This window comes from Oryctolagus cuniculus, chromosome 1, assembly GCF_964237555.1.
Source record: "Oryctolagus cuniculus chromosome 1, mOryCun1.1, whole genome shotgun sequence".
NCBI classification, from domain to species: Eukaryota; Metazoa; Chordata; class Mammalia; order Lagomorpha; family Leporidae; genus Oryctolagus; species Oryctolagus cuniculus.
In genome coordinates, this window is record NC_091432.1 from 48,886,647 (window position 1) to 48,907,154 (window position 20,508).

Consider the following 20,508-nt stretch of genomic DNA (forward strand, 5'->3'; position numbering starts at 1 on the left):
TTCACCAATCTACAGCCAGGAGCCAGGGGCTGCTTCCAGGTTTCCCACACAGGTGTAGGAGCCTAAGGACTTGGGCCATTTTCTGCTGCTTTCCCAGGCCACAGCAGAGAGCTGGATGGGAAGAAGAGCAGCCAGGACTTAAACTGGCACCCATATGGGATGCCGGCACTGCAGGCGGCAGCTTTACCTGCTATGCCGCAGCGCCAGTCCCGCCCCACTGTTTATTCCTGTGGACAGTCCCTTGAGGGCCACAGCAGTGGGAACAACTGGCTTCCCCGATAGGCAGGGGACTTCCTGTCTCAGCACGCGCACAGCAGGCTGGGGTCGGCAGGCTCACTGCTGCTGAGATGGAGAGGGCAGGGAAGCAGCAAGGTAATCAGGGGCACTGTGTCCCCAAGAGTCCTGGGGTTGGGGAGCTCTGCACTCACTTCTTGCCTTCCCAGTGGCAGTCTGGGACAAGTTTTCCTATGTAAACAACAACTCAATGTGCCCAGGTGCCCACGCTAGCCCATCAGAACCTATATAGCCCATGCTGTTTGTCCCACGGAGGCCCTCAGAGGCCAGGCCACAGCTCCATGACAGGCCTGGGGCCAGCAGGACCTGAGCACAGGAGGTTTTACGTTATCCAGAGCTGGATGACTCTGGAAGGAGCAAGGGGGCTCTGGAGCCACCAAGCAGGCAGCTGCCCAGGGCCTGTCACCTGTGCAGGGGACCTGGAGGGATCCACCAGCAGCCAGGTTGGCCCCTGGAAGAAGGGTGTGGGGAAGCAAAGGCAAGGGAAGGAAAGAACTGTCCGGGCGAGCTGTGGGAGCCAAGTGCTGTTTGCTCAGGGTGTTTGCTCTTCCTGGGATGTGTTCCTTTCTGCTAGGCAGCAGCGGGAGAGGGACAGAGGGGCAGGGGGCGGGACACCTCCCGGCTGCACCTGCTTCGTGTATGTGTTCCTTTCCCTCCTCCTGGACTTCCGTTCCTCTGTTACCAGGGCTCAGGACACAGGTCATTAAGGCTAAAGTAATGGGAGTCTCATGTTCTTCCACTGGCGCCAGTCACAGGGTGCAAACCGCAGAGGAGCCCTGGAGTCACATTTCCTGGTCTGCCTGTCCTGGTGCGGTGTGCGGGTCCTCCATCTGCTTGTCTGTGCACCTTGGAGGCAGACTGTCGGGCGGAGGAGTTGACCTCCAGCCCTCTGTCTGCCTGCAGGAGCCCTGAGAGCTCTTAGGTATGGAGCCCCAAGCCCTGCAGGACACTGGTATCCCTAGTATCCCCGACAGCAAAATCTGGAGTCCGTAGTTCCTCGGAGGATGGCAAGTGAGCCCCTGTGTGTGCAGCGCCCTGTGCGAAGCACCAGGAAGGCTGCGAGGGACAGCAAGATGTTCCTCCCACTCTCAACAAGAAGTCAGAGCTGGCATGCACGGATTACGGTGGCAGTGGGCTCTGGCCGGCTGCCTAGCAAATCGGATGGCGCTTCGTCCTCGTCACAACTCTGAGATGTGCTGCTCTCCTGCCCCATTTCACAGCAGCCAGGACTGGGGCCCCCGTGAAATGCCTCACCGAGGTCTCAGCCAGTAATGGCAGAGCACCGAGCAAGAAGCCCGTGGGCTGGAAGTGCACACAGAGGTTCACGCAGGCGACCACTGGGCTGCATCGTGCATGAAGGGTGTTGACGAGTGAAAGATAAAGTGCGAGAAGGCTGGCGACATGTGCTGTGGCCCCTCCCTCTCGAAGTCCGTTTGATCCCTAATCCATGCAGAAGCAGTAACTCCAAGGGTTTCCTCTGTATTTGAGGACCAACTTTGCAGAGGTGACAAAAGGGCTCTAGATCCACCAGTCAGCCAACTAAGATGCTGCCAGTCCATTCTGTCCATGTGCAGCTCGCATTCCAGAGCCCTTTCTCTGTGCCAGGCCTTGCAGAGGGCAAGGGCATTAAAGAGGAAGTGAGCATGGTCCTGGCGCTTGGCGCTCACAGTCTTACAGGTGGCTGGCTGTGCCCATGACCAATGGCTGTGCATGGGGTCTGCTCCAAATGCCTCTGTTTGTCTTTCTGTGAGACTCGCCTGGCCCTGTGTCTTTGGATTCTTTCCTTCTCTCAGCCACTTATTTAACTGAGCACTTACTATGTGCCAGGCCTTGGGGATGCAGTAGTGAGAAGACACAGTAAGTCCCAGCCTGCAGATTGCTTACCGCCTGCCTGCTAGGGAAGGCAGACATGGAGCGGTGTCTTGAAGACAAGAGCAGAAAGGGATACTCACGGCAGCCAGGAGAGTTATGAGGGTTAGGGAAGGCTCCTCAGAGGTGAGGCCCACAGCTGAGTGCCCAAGGATGACCCCGGGGCAGCCGGAGGAGGGGAGGAGGGGAGAAGCCCCCAGCCACAAAGGCTGCAGGTGCGGGAGATCTGTTGTGTTCAGGACTCAAGCCTAATCCAGGAGGACAGGGAACAACTCAGGCAGCACCCTGTGGGCTGGGTCCGAACCCTTGGGTTTCCTGCTGCAGCCGCGGGAGCCACGTGGACAGGCACAGTGAGGGAAACAGGTGTTCGCTATCATCCTCAGTGCTCTGTGCTCAGAGGGCTGAACCACAGTCACGTGGGACCTCCTTGGATGATTGTGACCGGCCTCGTGCTGTGTCCTAAAACACAAACAGATGATTCAGAAACTAACCAGACACCCCCAGCTAACCATCCAAGGGGGGCAGGGGACACGGCTGTACTGGCCAACCCCAGACACAGGGCGCCCAGCATGGCGCCTGTCCACAAGCCCCTTGCTCGCTGCTGGAGGCCCTGGGTGGAGGGTCCAGGTGCCCTCCCTGCCTGGTCCCCTTCTCTAGCTTCCCCAGAATTCCCTTGAGCATCTGCCCTTCCTTCCGCCAGCTGGTGCGGCGGCGGCAGCAGGTTGCTGATGCGTCTCCTGGCCTGGTTTGGCAGGGGAGGGTGGCTGGCGGGGAGTCAGGGGGCTCATCAGTGGCGGAGGCAGAAATCAGTGCGACTGCAGGGCCGCCCGCCCCACTTCCTCAGTCGCTGGCCGCAGACACACCTCATGAACCTGCTTCCCCTCCCTCTCTGCTTACGGCCCTGACCGTGGGACTGAGTGGGAAATAACCCTGTGCACTTTAAAACCCATTTCCGCTCCTGCAGAGGCAGCCCAGAATCAGGCCCAGGCTGTGAGCCCACAGCCCCTCCACTGTCCCTCCTCGGAGACAGAACTGAAGTTACCCAGCGGCACCAAAGGCTGGCGCTGCCTCCTGGACACATGGCTTCTGAAATATTTATCAGTGCTTTGGCAATGCAAAGCTGCTGGTACCGCTGGCGCCGAGGTCAGACAGCATTCCTTGCACAGGCCCGGGGAGAGCAGGTAATGTGAGCTCTGCCTGGGTGTGGGTTGTGATTTTGCTTTATTTGAGGGCGGTATGAAAAGCTGGCACACACCACACCTGAGACAGAGGAGGAGAAGACCTTTAAAAAATCATATGTGATTGAACAGCTCCAGAATGTTTTTGGAGGGAATGAAACCCCAGGGCCTGTGTCTCTGCACTGTGGCCAGTGGCCTCTCAGACCCGTGTACCTGCCACCAAACCTTCCCAGAATGCCATGGTGCCTACACACCGTTTTGCAATCTTGTTTCATTTACACGACTTAGGTGGCATTTTGTGCTCCCTGGCACTCAGGATCTGAGCAGGGTTGTGCTCTGTCGCTCCCCGTCTTCGTGGAGGAACGACACAGGACCCTGCGCTGTTCTTTCGTCTGCTCGGCCGTCCCCGGGTTTGCTGCTGGTTCTTCCCGGGTTGGCTACCGACCCTTCCACCTCCGTGGAAGGGCGGTTCCCCCTGGCCACTTTCCCCACTTTCCCCACTTCCGCGGGGGAGCGGCACACCGCCGGCCGACTCTCTCGGGGGCTGCTCAGGTGTTCCTTCAGATAGATGTTCCTGGTGCATGTTGTCTCTCTCCTCCTTTATAGTCCTCTTCCACCATCCCAACTCTGCTACCCACACGCCGAGTACGCTGCTCTCCTCCAATCAGGAGCAGGTCCTACAGTTTATTGGTTGAACTGGAGGCAGCTGTGTAGAAGCTGTTACTCCCTTCTCAGCTCCATATTGTGGGAGAGCAGATGCATAGAATAAATCTTAATTCCAGTAACTTAGTCTAGTCCGAGTTGCTCCCCACAGTGCTCTTCATTTTCTGCATTTTGTTTTTGTTTTTCTAAATCAGATCCAGGTGAATCCCCCACCCTCCCACTGCCCTGTGAGGAGTCTGCTCTCCAGCAGGTGTCCGACCCCTCCCACCACCCAAGAATCTTGGCAAGCTTCCCATGGGTCAGGGAAATGGGACAAGGCTTCAAGACTCCCACCCATGACAGCTGGACGTCGGCTCCATGGCCCCGTCACTCTCTGAGTGGGCACAGGACTGTCAGGAGCTAGAGCCCCCTGCAGCTCCAAGCCCCCTGGTCTGCAGCCCTGGCATCCCCAGCTCCAGCCGCATGCGCCCCAGGGCCGATGAGGTGATCTCTAGAGAGTCCATGGGGTCCCAGTGCTCCCATGCCACCTGTAGGGACCTGCCATCATCCCAGGAGAGGGTGAGGGGAGTAGCAGTCACCTTTTCCCTCCAGCATCCCCATGCAGCAGCCAGAGCAGGGTAGAAAGTAATTTATGCCATAAGCATGTTCCGTGTTGCTGCCTCAGAGTTGAAATGTTCATTTTTAAAATTTATTTATAGTATGCCTTATTCCTCAAAGGAGTTCAGGCAGCTCCAAGAATAAAGGCAATAAAACAAAATATATATATATAAAGACAATCATGACGAGGGAGAACATGCCGTGGAATAAAATGCCGATTATCACGCATTTTCCGAATCTCCCCGAGAAGGGATGTGCTGCCCTCCAGGGGAGCAACCCCTCCCGTCGGATGCTTCCCGTTCACTTCATCTGGGGCTGGGTTGTTGCTGTGGTTGCGGTTTGATTCGGCTGTGGCGGAGAGCTGCTCGCTGCTCGCTCTGTGCTTCTCTGCAATGATTATTTATGAGATGTTCCCAGGAGGCGGATTATAGGATCAGAAGGTCTGAACTTCTCTGGTACTTGAGCTACAAGGCACCAGATTGTTCTCCACGCAAGTCGTGCCATGGGCGGTCCGACTCCCAGCCCACTCCAGCTGGGAGTCGGGCCCTAGAGTGTGGGGCAGGGCTCAAGGGTGGTGCACGGTGCCTTCCGTCACGGGAACCTCTCCTCGATGGTCATTTGTGGCCCTGGGCAGGCCAGGAGCTGACGGGAGGCCCTGCCCTGTGGGACTCCCTGGAATAATTGGTCCTGGGGCGGGGGCAGGGCCATGTGTGCTTAGAGCACTTTGGCTGGTCATGGTCAAGGGCCCAGGCCTGATGGGCACCCCTCCCCTTCTTTCTCCCCTGCCAGTGATGGCCAAACCGTGTCCTCCGTCCCAGATCTGGGTTCCTATACCGTGGGTAGAGCCCATAGGCCTTATACTGCTGCCTGCCAGGCACTGTGAGGGAGGCTGTGGCACTGTGGTAGGCATGCAGAGGCCATCCGGCCTCCATGGGAAAGGGCAGTCGGAGCACAGTCGTGAATGATATTCAGTAGCGATAAGAAGCCTTGTGGTCAGAGATTAGCAATGCTTCAAGGCTCCAACCATATACTCTCCAATGGCAGGGGCCTTGCCTCCCCCATCAGATTAGGAATTCCCCAGAGATGGGGTCAATGTCCTTCCTATCTGCTTGGGACCCTCCCTGGGGCATGTTCTATGTCTCCCCGTGATATCAGGGTCTTCCTGAGAGTACAGTTCTTGTCTCCTAACTCAGATTGCAAACTCCCTGGGGACAGGAGCCATGTTCTTGCACACAGCTGAGGTTCCCTGAAGTTGGGGGCCACATCTCCAGTGGACACCTGCATGGACCAGTGGGCAGTCAGCTTCCTGGCCCGGGGCTGGCCGGCTAGGCTTCGTCGGCATGTCACAGACTTTGCCATCCACTAGACAGTGGCCATGTGTGCAGGCTGAGTCCTTGGCGTCTGGTTCCTGGGCTCCTCGCTCCTGGGCCTCCACTGGGCTCATTACAGAACCAGACTCCTTTCTGGGCTGGCCCGGAAGATTCTGGAAGCAAGGAGGACGAGATGGGAAGGCAGCAGTTGGCTTGGTCGCCTCTCACTCCAGGGAGCTCCTCTCTCTCTCCCTCTCTGGAAGTTCAAACCTGGGCTTTAGGCTGTCTTGGGCATCTCCCCCTGGGCCAGAAGACAGGTGAGTTGGGAAGCAGGGTGAGCTAGTGCTCCGTGCTGTGTGATAATCAGGCAGCGCTGAGGGTGCACAGACCCTGCCGCTGACGTGATGGCCCCCGGCCTCACAAAGAGTGGAATTATGTATGAGGCTGCAAAGATCAAGTGGGGAACGACATGCCCAAGGTTACAATACAGGAACTCCACCTCCTCCCTTTTCTGAGTTAAAAGTCCAGCTCTCTTTACTCTGCGCATGCCATGAAAGATCTGCGCCCCACCAAGCGTGGACGCTAAACCTCGGATCTCAGGGAGGCACTACTTTCGCCAGCTTTAGTTCCGTGTGCCTGGCCCAGCGCGAACCAGTATGAAATCCCTCCGCAGAGCCTGGGGAGATCAGCAAGCCCCTATGTCTGAGCGAGAGCCTGGCCTGGGAGGATGCGGGGCTTAAGGAAGGAGAAAGGAGTGCCCCCGAAACCTCTACTGCCGCCCCCAGATTGCCACGGGCAGTCAGCAGCTCCCCAGTTCTTCCCCCACCACGTTCCGCGGGCACAGCCACCCCCGTCCCATGGAACAGAGTTCCAGCATTTTCTCCTTGAGTGTCGGAGAGACAGGAGCTATGGCACGTGGGACGGGGGTCCTGAGAAACAGGGGGAGGAGTTGGAGGTGTCCCACCCCAGCGTCACCCTGCAGGCTGCTGCGCCTGGGACCTCGGCGGCTGTCGCCCGCCTCCCACTGAACACGCCCATGTGCTTCCTCCACAGTTTTCATGAACACAGCCATCCCCATCGCAGCTGTCCTCATCGTGAGTACATGTGCCCCCACTCTGGGGAGGGCTGGAGGGGGCGGGCGGCTGTCGCGAGAGGCTGCTCAGGCTTGCGGGTTCTGCGTGGGGACATTGGAGGGCGACTCCGCAGCGGGACGGAAAACAGAGAACAGGAAGGGCGGTGGACCTCGGGTCCCCCCCTCACCTGGGACCTGCGGGGGCCTCTGTGTCACTGGAGGCTGGAAGTTCGAGAAATGAAACCCTCTGGGCAAGATTAGCTACCCAGCGTGCTCAAGACGAGAGCGAGGCGTGATTATTGTAGAGATGATGGGAAACCCAGAGGGGAAGGCACCCGGGGAACTGAAATCGCCCACAATCCCGCTGGCCGTGTCTTCGGTGCGTTTCTTTGCAGTCTTTTTTTAAGACATAGGCTAAGTCATCCCTACCGAAATAGGGTTCTGCCACACAGTTTTGTAACCAGTTTTTTTTTTTTTTTTTTGAAGTTGAGACCTTGCCATGCCCAGTTCTCCATGTCGTGAAATAGCACGATGTGCTTTTTTAAAGCGAGCTTGACCAAAGCTGTGGGTGAGCTCAGGGGTGGGGGCAACCAAAGAGCTGCTCCAGAAAGGCCCAGCCCCCCACCAGCCCACAGCCCTTCGCCCCAGCCCCCAGGATGGCTCTGTGACCACTGCGGTTCTTTAAAAAGAGAATGTATTTCCCTTGGGGCTGGTATCCCTGAGCTCTGTCGGGTTCACAGCCTGTCAGGCGCTCTTGGAATTCACTTGCAACCTGATTTATTGGGCTGCTTTCTGGCCTGGCTCTTTGGGGAATTGTGGGTAACAGGGGCCCTGAGCTGGCCAGGTAGCCGGGTCAGGCATGGCTGGGAGCTGGCTGTGCACTTCCTGTGTCTACACTGGCTCCCACTGGGGGCTGGGGAAGCAGGCAGTCTGGCTGCTGCTTAAGGAGGGAGGGCACTGGCCTAACCCAAGAGCCCCTGTCCAGTCATTCCTGCCAGGGAAGGGGCAGCTTGGGGGGAGGCAGGGCTGGGGGAGGAGGAGGACCAGTCCCTGCCCTCCAGCTCGAGGTCCTGCACTTGCTGGGGACGTTTCCACAACATGACGGATGATGAGTGTGTCTCTCTGGGTGGGAGGGGCCTGCGTCCTGAGCCACGCTTCTGTCCATAGACCTTCGTGGGCCACGTCAGCTTCTTCAAAGGGGCCGACTTCTCGCCATCGGTGGCCTTTGCCTCCCTGTCCCTCTTCCACATCCTGGTCACCCCGCTCTTCCTGCTGTCCAGTGTGGTCCGCTCGACAGTCAAAGCGCTGGTGAGGTGAGGGGAGGCTGCCTGTCCTCTCCTGTGCTATGGGCACCTGCTAACAAATGGCCTGTGCCTCAGCCTAGAAGCAAGTGACACCCCTGTCTTGGGGGACCCTGATTGTGGGGGTCGGGTGGGAGTCCTGGGCAGCTGTCAGAATGAAGCAGCCCATGGAGGGGTGACTTGCAGGAGGCAGCTCTAGCAGTGGCCCAAAGACAGAAGGGAGACAGTGATCCAGGGAGTATATGGCCGGCAGTGTGATGAGCTCACATATCCGGGCTCGACTGTCCTGACTCAGTTCATGGGCCATGGCATCGTGACTTCCAGTCATCGTCCCTCTCCCTGCCGCCTCTGCTCCAGCCTTGGGATTCGATGTAGAAATCAAAGACTCAAGGTTGCTGCACCTGCTGGAAATCCACTGGGCCTACCCAATGCACTCACATTTTTAAGCACTGTTGGTTTAATTCTGTTGTTTCCAAGAATGAAACACCAAGGGAGCCGAAGGCTTTTTAAGGAGGAAGCACAGGCTGTGGGCTCAGGGTGGGAGTGAGAAGCAGCCTGAAGCTCCACATTTCTCCATCCCCAAAACTGCAGGGAGAGCTCCAGAGAGGGAGGATGGGGACAGAGAGGCCTGGTGTCTGCCCCTCTGAGGGGCAGCAGGTGCACAGAATGAAGACCCCCAGGCCACAGCTTGCTTGCAGCCCCAGACTATTCCTACCTTAGGGGTAGGATGGCTTGTTTTGCCCCAAGCCTCTTACAGGTTTAGCAAAAAGGAGACAACAGGGACACAGACCAGTCTCAAGCTTCGCAGTCGGCTCCCAACCCCCAGGATGGGAAAGAAAGAATTGAGAGAAGGAAAGGCCCAGGGCCTTAGCAGCATCCACAGGGCGGTTGGCAGTGGGGGGAAGGGGAGGGTCCCCTCCACGAATCGTAACACCTGCTCCCAGCCCCGCAGGTTGCGGTGGGACTTTGTATCCTACTTAGGAAGCAATTAATACAGTGTCTGGCATGTAGGGCATGCTCCCAAAACATTAGCTATTGTTGATAACCAATCCTAAACCTAGTGAATTTGAACACAGGTCAGCCTTGGCTGTGACAGTAGCTAACCACGGCCAGCACCAACCATGCTTCAGTTCAACAATCCGGACTAACCCATACCACCTCCAACCCTCAATCTAACCAGCCCCACCTCTTGTGCAGATCCTGCTCCATGCTCACAAACCTTGACAATGCCTATGACCTGCCCCTTGGGGGTGCCCACAGGTCCATCCCCACCGGCGTGGGCTTTGTGGGGGCCACACCTCAGGACAGGACCCTTCTGGGAGCTTCTCTCTCATGCCACATACACCCTGCTCCCTTGCCCTCCCCTCTGCCCCTGGCAGGGGTGAGGGGGTCTCTGTGCATCCCCTGCAGTGTGCAGAAGCTGAGCGAGTTCCTGTCAAGTGCAGAGATCCGCAAGGAGCAGAGTGCTCCCCGTGAGCCCGCACCCCAGAGCCAAGCCAGCAAGTACCAGGCGGTGGTGAGTGCTCGGCCTCCCTGGCTGCTCGTGGACCCTTCTCCGACCAGCCTCAGCCTTTCCTCCCTGCTGGCACAGCTCCCGCCCCAGCGGGCCCTCACCTCCTAACCGTCCCCAGCCCCTCAAGGTGGTGAACCGCAAGCGCCCGGCCCGGGAGGATTGTCGGGACCTCATGGGCCCCCTGCAAAGGCTGGCCCCCAGCGCGGATGGAGATGCCAACAGCTGCTGTGTCCAGGTGAGCCCGAGGCCCTGCACCCCCATGCTGGCTACACAGCACCTGGAAGGCCGAGGTGCTGGGTCCTCCTTCCACAGGTCTCCCTGCCTGCCTGTAGGGTCCCTAGGAGCCCTGAAACCAGAGACAATGCTTCCACTCCACCGAGCCAGGGGACACTCAGCCATCCTCTAGGGAGGGTGCCTTGGGCAGGGGTCAGCCTGACAGAGTCAGTGCCCCCATCACCTGCCCGGGAAGTGATCTGGGAGCTGGAATCGGTGTCTTTTGGCTTTTGTGGGGGTGAGGAAGCAAGAGACACCTAAGCACACACACTGAGACCCCAGCTGCCTTTCTGTTCTCATCTGCACGGTGGGGTGTGGCCAACAAAGATCATCGGAGGCTTCTTCACGTGGACCCCGGATGGGATCCCCACGCTGTCCAACATCACCATCCGTATCCCCCGAGGTATGCCCAGCACACCCCACCAGGCCCTTCCCCACGTCTCACTGACAAGGAAAGACAAATCCACAGTTCTTGAGTCGCTGCTCCCTGCTCCCTCTGGGGGGCGCAAGACAGGAGAAAGAGGGCTGTGTCCTCGCGTGACCTTGTGCCAGGGGCAAGTGCAGCAGCAAGGACAGGGCAGGACAGGGGGGCCCTCAGTTCTCAAATGAGCCGACTGGAACAGCCAAGAGAGGCTTGCGGGGGAGGTGGGGTTTCTGAGAATGAGCAAGGTCCCTGGGGCCAGGAGCAGTGCCCTGAGCCAAGGAGGAGGCTGGGAACCAGGATGCCCTGGTTGGGAGCATGAGGAGCTGGGCTCTCACTGGTGGGGCGCTGGAAAGGAGGAGGGCGTGCTGAGGGAGGAAGGGGCCAGGGAACAGAGTGGAGGAGGGGCCTGGGGAGCCGGAGGAGGGTGTGGGTTTCGGGGAGGGACGGCTCTTGGGGGAGAGCAAGTCTTAGGGATTCTGGGGATAGGACTGGGTGTCCGTGTCTGTCTGTCTGTCTGGATGGTGGTTGTTCATGCTTCCCCGGCCCTCCTCTGTCTGCCACCCGCCCTCCCTGCAGGCCAGCTGACCATGATCGTGGGGCAAGTGGGCTGCGGCAAGTCCTCGCTGCTGCTCGCCACGCTGGGGGAGATGCAGAAGATCTCGGGGACTGTGTTCTGGAACAGGTGAGGCACGCATCCGCAGTGAGCGGGGGCCCTTCATCCCGTCGTCCTGCTCAGCGTCCACTGTGTGTTCAGTGAGGACTCAATAAATGCCGCAAGTTGCTCTCCTCATCATCGTTAGTACCGATTCTAACCTCACTATGGGCCAGGTTCTTTGCTAAGTCCTCAGCATGCCATTTTTCTTTAATCCTTCTGATACCCAGCAAAGTAAAGGTTATTATCAGTTCTCACCTTGTGGATGAGGGTTATACTGTTTGGCCTAATCCACACAGCTAGCAGGTGGCAGAGCCGGAATTAGAACTCAGTCCTGTTTGACTCCAAATCCCATGTTTGCGGAGTGGCTGTGCCTCCCAGGGTAGGAGACTGCAGCGTCACCATTGATTTCCAGCGAGGGCAATGGCAAAAGTGACACCAACCAGTCAGCGGGTGTGTGCAGGAGCGAGAGGCAGCCCAGACAAATGGTGGTTTCTGGGCAGAGATCATGATCTTAATTAAAGAGCCAGAAGCTCGGGCTGAGTCAATCATAAATCTATTATTCATACCCATCTACTTCCAAAAAGCACTTGAAACTCGTTGATAAATGATGCAAATAAAATAGAACCTCTCCAAAAATTAAGAAAAGAGGAGCTGAGACATGAGGAGGGTGTGCCCGGTGTTTGGAAGCTGGGCAAAGGACAGCTGAAGCCGTTAACACGAAGCCTGGCTCCCAGGCCTCCCGTAGCCAAGGGGAGTGGACATCTGGTCGGGGTTTGCAGCTCTCATTCGGGAATAAAGGTCGCAGCCAATTCTGCAGGACAGGCCTGCCCTACTGGTCACTTCTCGGGGAAAAGCCTCATTCGGATGCCACATTTTACTCAGTGTGACGCAGAACGGAGCAGAGAGAAAGATCCCGGGCCGTGCGTCTGAGCACCAGCAGGCACCCCCACTTCCTGCTACTCCCGAGTGCTGCCCACAATGGGTGAACAGTGCATTTCCCCTCTCGGCCAGGTGAGCCCCTGGGCTCTCCTAGGCCTCAGTCGGCCTCTTAGCTTTAATTCCATGGGGGGTTTAGGGCCACAGGGCTCTCTGCCTCCATCCTGCGTCTTACTGGGAGAATTTCAGCACAGCCTAACGGGAAGACTCAGGCGTTGGGTTTGTGGCCACTTTGCCAGTCCCTCTGTCAATTGACCCTGAAAGCTTGGAGTGAGAACCTCTTGCCTGTTGGCTGATTGCGTGTCTAGTGCAAGACTGGAGCCCTCCATGAACGGTGAACTGGAGAGAGCTGCCAGTAGTCTTGAGTGCTTGCCACGGCCCGGGCCCTGTGCTGAGCACATTGTAAGCAGGAGCTCACTGAGGCCTCCCATCCAGCCTCGGAGCTGCGTGCGCTTACCCATTTCACAGAAGCATGAACTGAGGCCTAGAGAGGCTGGGTGACACGGGTCAGTGCGTGGAGCCAGGGCCCTACGCCCAGGTTCTTCCCCTCAAGCTGGCCGCTGCCTCAGCTGGGTCCCGGGGATCCTAGGCCCAGGGATTCATCTCTGAGTTGCACGCCGAGGGCAGGCTGGACCCATGCCCTCCTCCAGGGCCGGCCTTTCCTAGAGGGGGCTGCAGAGCCCAGAGACTGCAGCTACCCCTGGGCTCCTGCCCAGCACCAAGGTCCAAACCCCTGACCCTGGTCCCTTTGCCTTCTTTCTTCTCTTGTGTGTTTTTGTTTATTTATTCTCACTTTATTTGAAAGACAGAGAAACAAAGATTTCCAGTCCACTGGTTCACTCCCCAAATGCCCACAACAGCCAGGACTGGATCCGGCTGAAGCCTGGAGCCTGGAACTCCATCTGGGCCTCTTATGTGGGTGGCAGGGACGCAGTGCTTGAGCCATCCTCGGCTGCCCCAAGGGTGCGCATTAGCAGGGAGCTGGTTCTGAAGCAGAGGAGCCGGGAGACCAGCACTCTGTTGATTTCCCAAGCTGGCATCCCAAGTAGCTTCTGACCCGCTCCTCCGATGCCTGCCGCTTCCACTGCCTTCTTTCTTGGCTCCTCCCCACACCCTCACCCGCTGGTGCCCCCATGCCAGCATCAGCACCTCTCCTCGTCCTCCACAGAGGGGACAGTCATACGTGGCAGGGGCTCGGCCTCCTGCCTCAGCCCCCTCCTCTTCTCCAAGGCCTGACCTCTGCCCCCACCCAGGGGGTACGGGGGCCCCTCCAGGGCAGCAGACACTGAGTCTCTGGTGTGCTGCGCATTGTGCCAGGCACTTCCCTGCTGCGGTCTGCACTAAGGTGGCCGTGACTGTTATCCCATTTGACAGATTAGGAAACTGAGTTGCCCAGGGCCACACAGCTCTTCAGGGGCAGAGGTGGGATTTGTGCCAGTTGCTCGAATACAAGGGCTTTCCCCTTGGTGCACAAGACTTGTGAGGAGCTGGTGGCTGCTGTCACTGTGACACGCGCACATCTGCCTCCTCAGCTCTGTCCTCATCAACACCCACTGTCCCCAGGCATCCCAGGCCCCAGCTCCTGGCTCTGTCTGAGCCTTGGGAGGGGGCAGGAGTGAAGAAGTTCTCAGTTATCCAGGATCCGCTGGATCCGCTTTGCTCTCCCCTGTGGCCCAGCTCCCTCCTCCTCATAGCCAACCCAGGAGCTCCAGTTTCTCCCCATTGATGTATCCACTCCCCCAGCATCCACTGAGCACCCACTGCGTGCCCAGTATCAGGAATGCAAAAACGGTTAAGACACAACTCGTGCTTTAAGGCGGGGAAAGGTGATCAGCGCCGTGCGTGCTAGGAGCGCAGAGGAGCGGCTGTGAGCTCTGCTGTCAGGGAGAGAAGGCTCCCTGTGGACCTGGCCTGGGGGCTTGGAAGAGGAGAGGAAGGCGTTGCAGGCAGGGGTGCCGGCGTGGCGGAGGCGTGCTGCTATTGATTCTGCGTACCTGGAGCACAGGGTGTGTGCGGTACAGGGGTGGGAGATGGGACTGAGGAAGTGAACTTGACTTTGATCCGAAAGGCCCAGGAAATAAGATTCCACCCAAAGGCTGTAGCAGAAGTGTGCTGGTGATAAACGAAGGTGGATGGGAGAGGAAGGGAGAGAAAGAGAGGGGGACACAGAGAGAGAGACTGTAGGAACGAGGAAGGGAGAGTGGTTAGGAACTCGTTCCAGTGGCTAGGAGAAGGAGTCTAGGTAGACGGGAGCTAGTTGGATTCATCAGCTGTTTGCCCTTCAAAATCCTGGGCACACCTGCAGCTCTGCTGGGCCACTCGTCCTGGTCAGTGAGTGAGGCACAAGGGCTGTATGCAGGGGTCCCCCCATCCCTGTTACCGTCTGAGCTGCCATTGAGCCCAGTTCTGCAGGGAGATGATGCTCCAGCAAAGTGAACCAACAGCAAATCGCTCTGGACCCCCTGAGCCCTGCCCTCTGTGGTCAGAGGCAAGGGTGATGCCCCGGCCACTACTGTGGTTTTCACCCACACCAGGGCCAAGACCCGGTAACCAGGCGACCAGCCAGAGTCCCAGGAGGCACCAGGCAGAGTTGGGAGGTGAACACAGAGAATGCTCTGGGGAGCAGGGGTTTGATTTATTTGTACAAGGCTTTATTTATTCCTGCAGTGACCTAGTGAGCAGGATGGCTGGGCAGGGAGGAGCTGGGGCCTTAGAGCCAAGCTGCCAGGTTCAGATCAGGGCTGTGTTCTGGAACATTCCATGAGCTTTCTGTGGGCACCTGCTTCCCCTTCTTACCGACGGGGTCCAGATTCTCCAAGCACGGAGTGAGTGCCCTGTAAATATTATTACTTGGCAGCATTCTTCTTTGCCGACAACAGAATCCCACTACTGCTCTTTAATTGCACTCCAGTCTGTCTCCCAGGAGAGGCTTCAGTGAGCTCCCTGGAGACAGGACCGCATCTCTGTATAGCCATCGTGCCTCTGCTAATTGAGTTCATTTGCCGAAAGAATGAACCTGGAGCAACTTACAGCCTTCAAGACGCTGCCTGCCTTTATAAATACGGACCTCTGCCCGGCTTCCCAAGCCCAGCAACTCCTCCACCCCACCTCTCCATCAAGGCTCGGAGTAAGCGAGTCCTGGCAGTTGCTGGCTCACCCTGTGTTGGGACAATTTGCTAATGAGTCTGCTTCCCTCGGGACTCTGGGGTATGTGTCCCAGTGGAACTGCCCTGGGTAGGCTACAGAGCAGATGACCTGGTCAATGCCCTTGCTCCTGAGGCTGAAGCAGACAGGGGTGTGGGCAGAGAGCCCCAGGGGGAGCACGCAGGGTCCATTGGCTGCGGTCCTGCCTACAGGAGCCTGAATCCAGGTCTCAGAGCCACGTGGCTCACAGGCATTCCTTTAAGAAGGGTCGCCTGCCCTGCCTAGCTCCATGTACCAATGACTTGTCTACCTGGGAATCTGAAAATGGCCCCTAGAATCCTCAGAGGAAACCATTACTCTTTTTTAGATTTATTTTATTTATTTGAAAGAGTGACAGCGACCAAGAGAGAAAGAGATCTTTCATCCACTGGTTCACTCCCCAGATGGATACAGGCCAAAGTCAGGAACCCTGAACTCCATCTGGGTCTCCCATGTGGGTGGCAGGGGCCCAAGCACTTGGGCCATCTTAAGAGGAAAGCATTTTAATAAAAAGTCAATATTAGGGAATACATTCAGATCAAGTTCTTTCATTGGGAACAGAGACCAAGGCCATCAGTCTGCGCAGTGGAATGACATTAAATCCCCCAGGGAGCCAACAGGCAGAAAGGGCCGAGGAACCTGCTCAGGGCTGCTTGCCTGTGAGGACCTGCACCTCCCAGCTCACTGAGGCTCCCTGCTTGTCCTGTCTCTCTGTACCCACTCTGCAGGCCTGGGGCCTGTCCCCGAACCTGTTGCCTTGTGGGAGTTGGTGTGACAGCAGCCTGCTGAGACCCCTGATTCGGATGTCCCCAGGGTCAGATCTGCCTGTGCAGTTCCTGGAGCCAGTGGGGAGCTGGCTGCAGGGGATCAGGTGCACCCGGCTTTCCTGGAGGAGAGGAGGCAGGTGTGGGAAGGCAGAGAATGAACAGACAGGAGAAGGAACCCGTAGCGGGAATGATGACTAAGCCTGGCCTGGGAGGCAAAGGGCCTGGAGCTAGCTCTGTGACCTTGGACAGGTTTCATCACCTCTCTGAGACTCAGTCTCCTTTTCCTTCCCATTGGCCTTGGGACCCAATGACACGGAGCGGAAAGGGCTATGGTGACAGGTATGGTTCCAGGGTGGTGACAGGCTGCCTGGCAGGGTGAGTGCACAGTGGAGCTCTGGCAGTGCTAATTTACTCTCAGCTTCTACCTCCTGCTTTTTGTTTATCACCGGGGTCTTAAGCGAGTGGTGAGATCATTGGACTCTCTCTGTGCATGCACTTTGGGGACCCCACGCTAAGCTGAGAGAATGGTGCCCCCAGTTCTCAGGCCCCACCGACTTCCCTCCAGCCAGCTACCAGCTGTCTGCGGAACTCACACTCTCTGTGTCATTGTGAGGTTTGAGCTTCACTCCCATTTTACAGATAAGCAAACAGGGGCTTCTCTAAGTAAGGGAGCTTGCCGAGAAGCCTGCGCATACGCACTCCAGAACCCACATTCCCCCCACTTCTCCCCGTGCAGTGTCCGTCTACCCGTGCAGTGTCCGTCTCCAGCCCCGTCCCCTCCCTCCACCTCCACTGCCCCAGTTCTTCCCACCCATCAGGACCCCTCCCAACTGTGAATTTGTCTGCCAGCTCTCCCTTATTTTCGTAGATTTCCTCGTCCTCCAAACTACTCTTTTAAATCACATTTTTCTCTGCTTCCCCAAGGATGCCCATTGAACTTGAAAAAATACACCTGCATACAGGAGATGAAACCACCTGGTGTCCTGCCACCGGAAGCTTCCGGTCTTTTCTCTGTGCGTTTGTGCCTGTGTGTACTTCCCAGACAAGTTCTCTAATGCCCTGTGGGTCCCACTTCCCTTTTGGCTCCTACAACTTTCTGACTTCTTTACCTGTCCGATTTGCTCTACCGGGCTGTGAGCCCCTGCAGGGCAGGCTCTGTGCCCTGATGCAGGTTGCTGCACAGGTGCCCGGCTCCTAGCTGGCTGGCTGGAATGCTGTGAGATTGGAGAACCAGGGGGAACGGTCCCTTTGACCCAGTGCTTGGTCCGAAAAGTGCAGGCAGAGGAAGAATGAAATGCTCTCACCACCCATTTAAGAACTCAGCACTCACTTGAGAGGAGAGTTATCCCATTTGTTCCAGTTATGCCTGCCAGTTATTCCATTGTTCACTTTTCTGCTTAAGTAGACGCACACAGCCTGGAAAGAGAGTATGAACCAGTTTCACACCCCAGGTTCCCTGCTTCCTGGTGCTGTCATATCAGGTGGTTATGCAAACCCTGAGCCTCGGTTTCCCCCTCTGTAAAGTGAGGGAGGGTGGTAAGAAGGAGATGGGAGTGCAGGCAACTTTGCATAGTGTTAGTTCTCTTCCTTCCTTCTTCCTGAATGATTGCTGTGTGGGTCCACAGCCTCCATCTGTTACAGATCAGTCCTGTGCGGAGCACCATGGGGGCCGAAAAGGACAGCCTGCCAGCCTTGACATGCCCTGGGGTGACAGGCCTACCCTACCCAGCAGCTCATTAGGGAGCAAGGTGGTCCATTAGGAGGGCAATAGGGGTGCACCAGAGTTAGGGCCGGCTGCAGCCTTGTTGTCTGGTAGCCACGGAGGCTCGGAGGCTGGAATAACAGCTTTGCTACCCTGGAAGCAGTCAAGGCAGGAGGTCTCCAGAGATACGCTTATCGGGCTGTGGCCACAGAGCTGGAATTTGTCAGCCTCAGGGTTTTATCTGTCTCATGTTACCAGCTTGTCTGTAAATTGTAAATTGCAGCAATCTGGTGGCTGATGAATGCGAGCTGCTGATGGGTTGAGAGAAGGAAGCAGCGAGACCGCAAAGATCAGAGAACGGGAACGCAGGGGCCTGGCAACCACACATCCCCTGGGCTCTCTGCATCCAGTCCTGCTCCTCAGCAGGAGGGGGATCTCATCAGGCTTCTCCCTGTCCCTGGTGTTGCCCGGACAGGAAGGATGCATCCTCTGCACTGTGGCAGCGTGGGGAGCCGCAGGGAAGTCACGCAGCTTGAACGTCCGGAACATGAAGCTTTGGAGGCAGATCTGTTTGCTCTGCTACTTGCTGGCTGTGTGACTTTGGGCAAATGACTTAACCTTTCTGTGCCTCACTTGCTTTGTAAAGAGAGGACAATCAAAATAAACCTTCATGTACTTAAACTTAAAAAGAGATAACCCCGTGCCAGTCTTGCCTCAGAGCTTAGGAAGTTCCGTAACTGCTGGCTGTTTTCACTGTGATGAAAATAAGATCCGCAGTCTCACCCAGTGCCCCACCACCACCGTGTGCATGTCAGGAGCACACATTTCACTGGCTTCTGGAAGGTGGTGGCCCGGGGGCAGGGGAAGGAGCGCTGGCAAAGTTGGAACACAATTCAGGTCACCTCGCCTGGTATTTTCCAAAGATGTCCCTACTGTAAGTGTGGGATGCAGTCCATAGCACTCTATTCATGCCCGGGTGAGTTAACAGGAACCTGATCCACAAAAGGTAAGACTGATCTTAACCACATCAGCACACACAGGCGTTTTCTGCCCCTGTTTCAGTGCTGGGCAACGACTCACCCCATTATTGGGCAGTGTGTGAAATGATCGTGACCCTGGGAGAGCCACTTTCCCTCTCTGAGTTTAGCTTTCCCCGCAACAAAGCAACACTGGTGCCCCAGCAGCCTCACTGCTGCTCTGCCTCAGGGCCTCTTAGAGCACTTGGAGGGCGCCTGGCCAGGTGCTGTGGGGGGAAGGGGGCTGAGAGGAATAGTTCCTGCCCCAAGGAAGCCGCTGGAGATCAGGGGTGGTGTGAGGATGGGAGGGGTGGGGATCGCTTCTTTCTCATGGCAAGGCAATGAGACGGGCAGTGAGGGCTCCTGATCATTCTCCCTTGTATCCCAGCAGCCTTCCTGACAGCGAGACGGGAGATGACCACAGGTATGGCTTGGGGCTGGGTTAGCAGTGGGTCCCGGTGCAAGGAAGGGGCTGGCGGGGGGTGGGGGCTTGGGCGGGGCGAGGAGCAGCCTGCGTGTTTCCAGAGGCATGAGGCTAAGGGAATGCATTCTCAACGGGGGCCTGAGCGGGGAGAAAAAATTGGACATTATGATGCTTTGTGCCCATCTAAAGGGCTGTAGCACATGAACAGGTGTCAGGGTATCTGTGGGATTAACATTTCACGGTGGGTAGAATCAGAAAGTAAATCAGAGGTTGCGGGGGGGTGGAGGTGTCGGGGCGGGGGGGGGGCTGCTACTGCATGGCGGGGGATGGGGGGAGGGGGATGAACCTGTTCTGGAGCTAGATGGTAGTGATGCCACACAGCCTATCAATGCATTAAAAACTCCTGAACTGTAAAGAAACTGTGTCAGAGAAAGGATGATTAGAAAATATATTAAAATGGCTTTGGGGAAGACTCTTAAGAGGCTAAGGAACAAGACAATCAGAAGAGGAGGGAGGTGCCCCTCAGGCCGCACAGAGAATTGGCTTTGCTGCTTTGTTCAATGCACAAGCCTAAAAGCACCAGCGACTTGGCTTGATGAGGCTCTGAATATCCTCCTGCCCTCGTAGCTCCAAGGACGGCACAGAGACCCCGGGCAGCGAGCAGTCAGGACTGCTAGGGCTGGTTGGCTCTTGTAAATAGGTCTGACCGCCACCATCCCTGTCCCCCCCACTTCCTCTTCAACACCAAACATGCCCCACCTCCTGGTGTTCTCTCTGCCCTTTCTTGCACCTTGTCCCCAAGTGCCGGGGTGTGATGACAGCCCGGCCTGGCGAGTCACAGTGACAGGGTTTCTCGAGGCGAAAATCAGGCATGGCATGTGACGAATGCGAGGCTGGGCTATGAGAACAAAGTGACAGGACATTTGACACTTGGGCAGCTCAGGGCCGCCCAGGGCACCTGGGCCCCACGGCTCACATGGCCTCCCTGGCAGAAGCCTCAGATGCCACTGTTGCCTTCTGATGGGGCCACAGTGCATGCAGCTGCAGATCTCGCCCGATGGGGCCACAGTGCATGCAGCTGCAGATCTCGCCCGGAGCCCTTCTCAGCTCTGTCAGCTGGGAGTTCCCAACCACCAAGCGCAGGTGCTGCTGTCAGCCCAGCCCAGCCCAGCCTGGGAGCACTCCCTGCCCCAGCCACAGTGCGGCTCTGTCTGCCAGAGACCCTCCTCTGAGCCCACGTGCAGAGGCTGGGCCAGACAGGACCACTTACTGGGACTTATCTTCCTCTGACCCAGCAGACCCCCCCACCCCACTCAGAGCCTGCACAAGGG

At 57.3% G+C, this 20,508-nt stretch overlaps 1 protein-coding gene across 4 annotated transcripts in view; it reads left to right on the top strand.

Annotated features, from left to right (window-relative positions):
* The window catches only part of ABCC8 (ATP binding cassette subfamily C member 8), a 74,620-nt gene that overhangs the window by 34,376 nt on the left and 19,736 nt on the right, over positions 1 to 20,508 (top strand). For 2 of the 4 annotated variants that reach the window (XM_070072741.1, XM_070072749.1), the window contains exons 11-17: positions 6,965 to 7,005; positions 8,151 to 8,296; positions 9,695 to 9,800; positions 9,916 to 10,032; positions 10,398 to 10,473; positions 11,071 to 11,176; positions 19,142 to 19,177. In XM_070072741.1, coding sequence (XP_069928842.1) covers positions 6,965 to 7,005; positions 8,151 to 8,296; positions 9,695 to 9,800; positions 9,916 to 10,032; positions 10,398 to 10,473; positions 11,071 to 11,176; positions 19,142 to 19,177 — 628 coding nt within the window. The remainder of the gene's footprint in view (positions 1 to 6,964; positions 7,006 to 8,150; positions 8,297 to 9,694; positions 9,801 to 9,915; positions 10,033 to 10,397; positions 10,474 to 11,070; positions 11,177 to 19,141; positions 19,178 to 20,508) is intronic. The other 2 variants (XM_070072745.1, XM_070072755.1) reach the window with 1 other exon arrangement.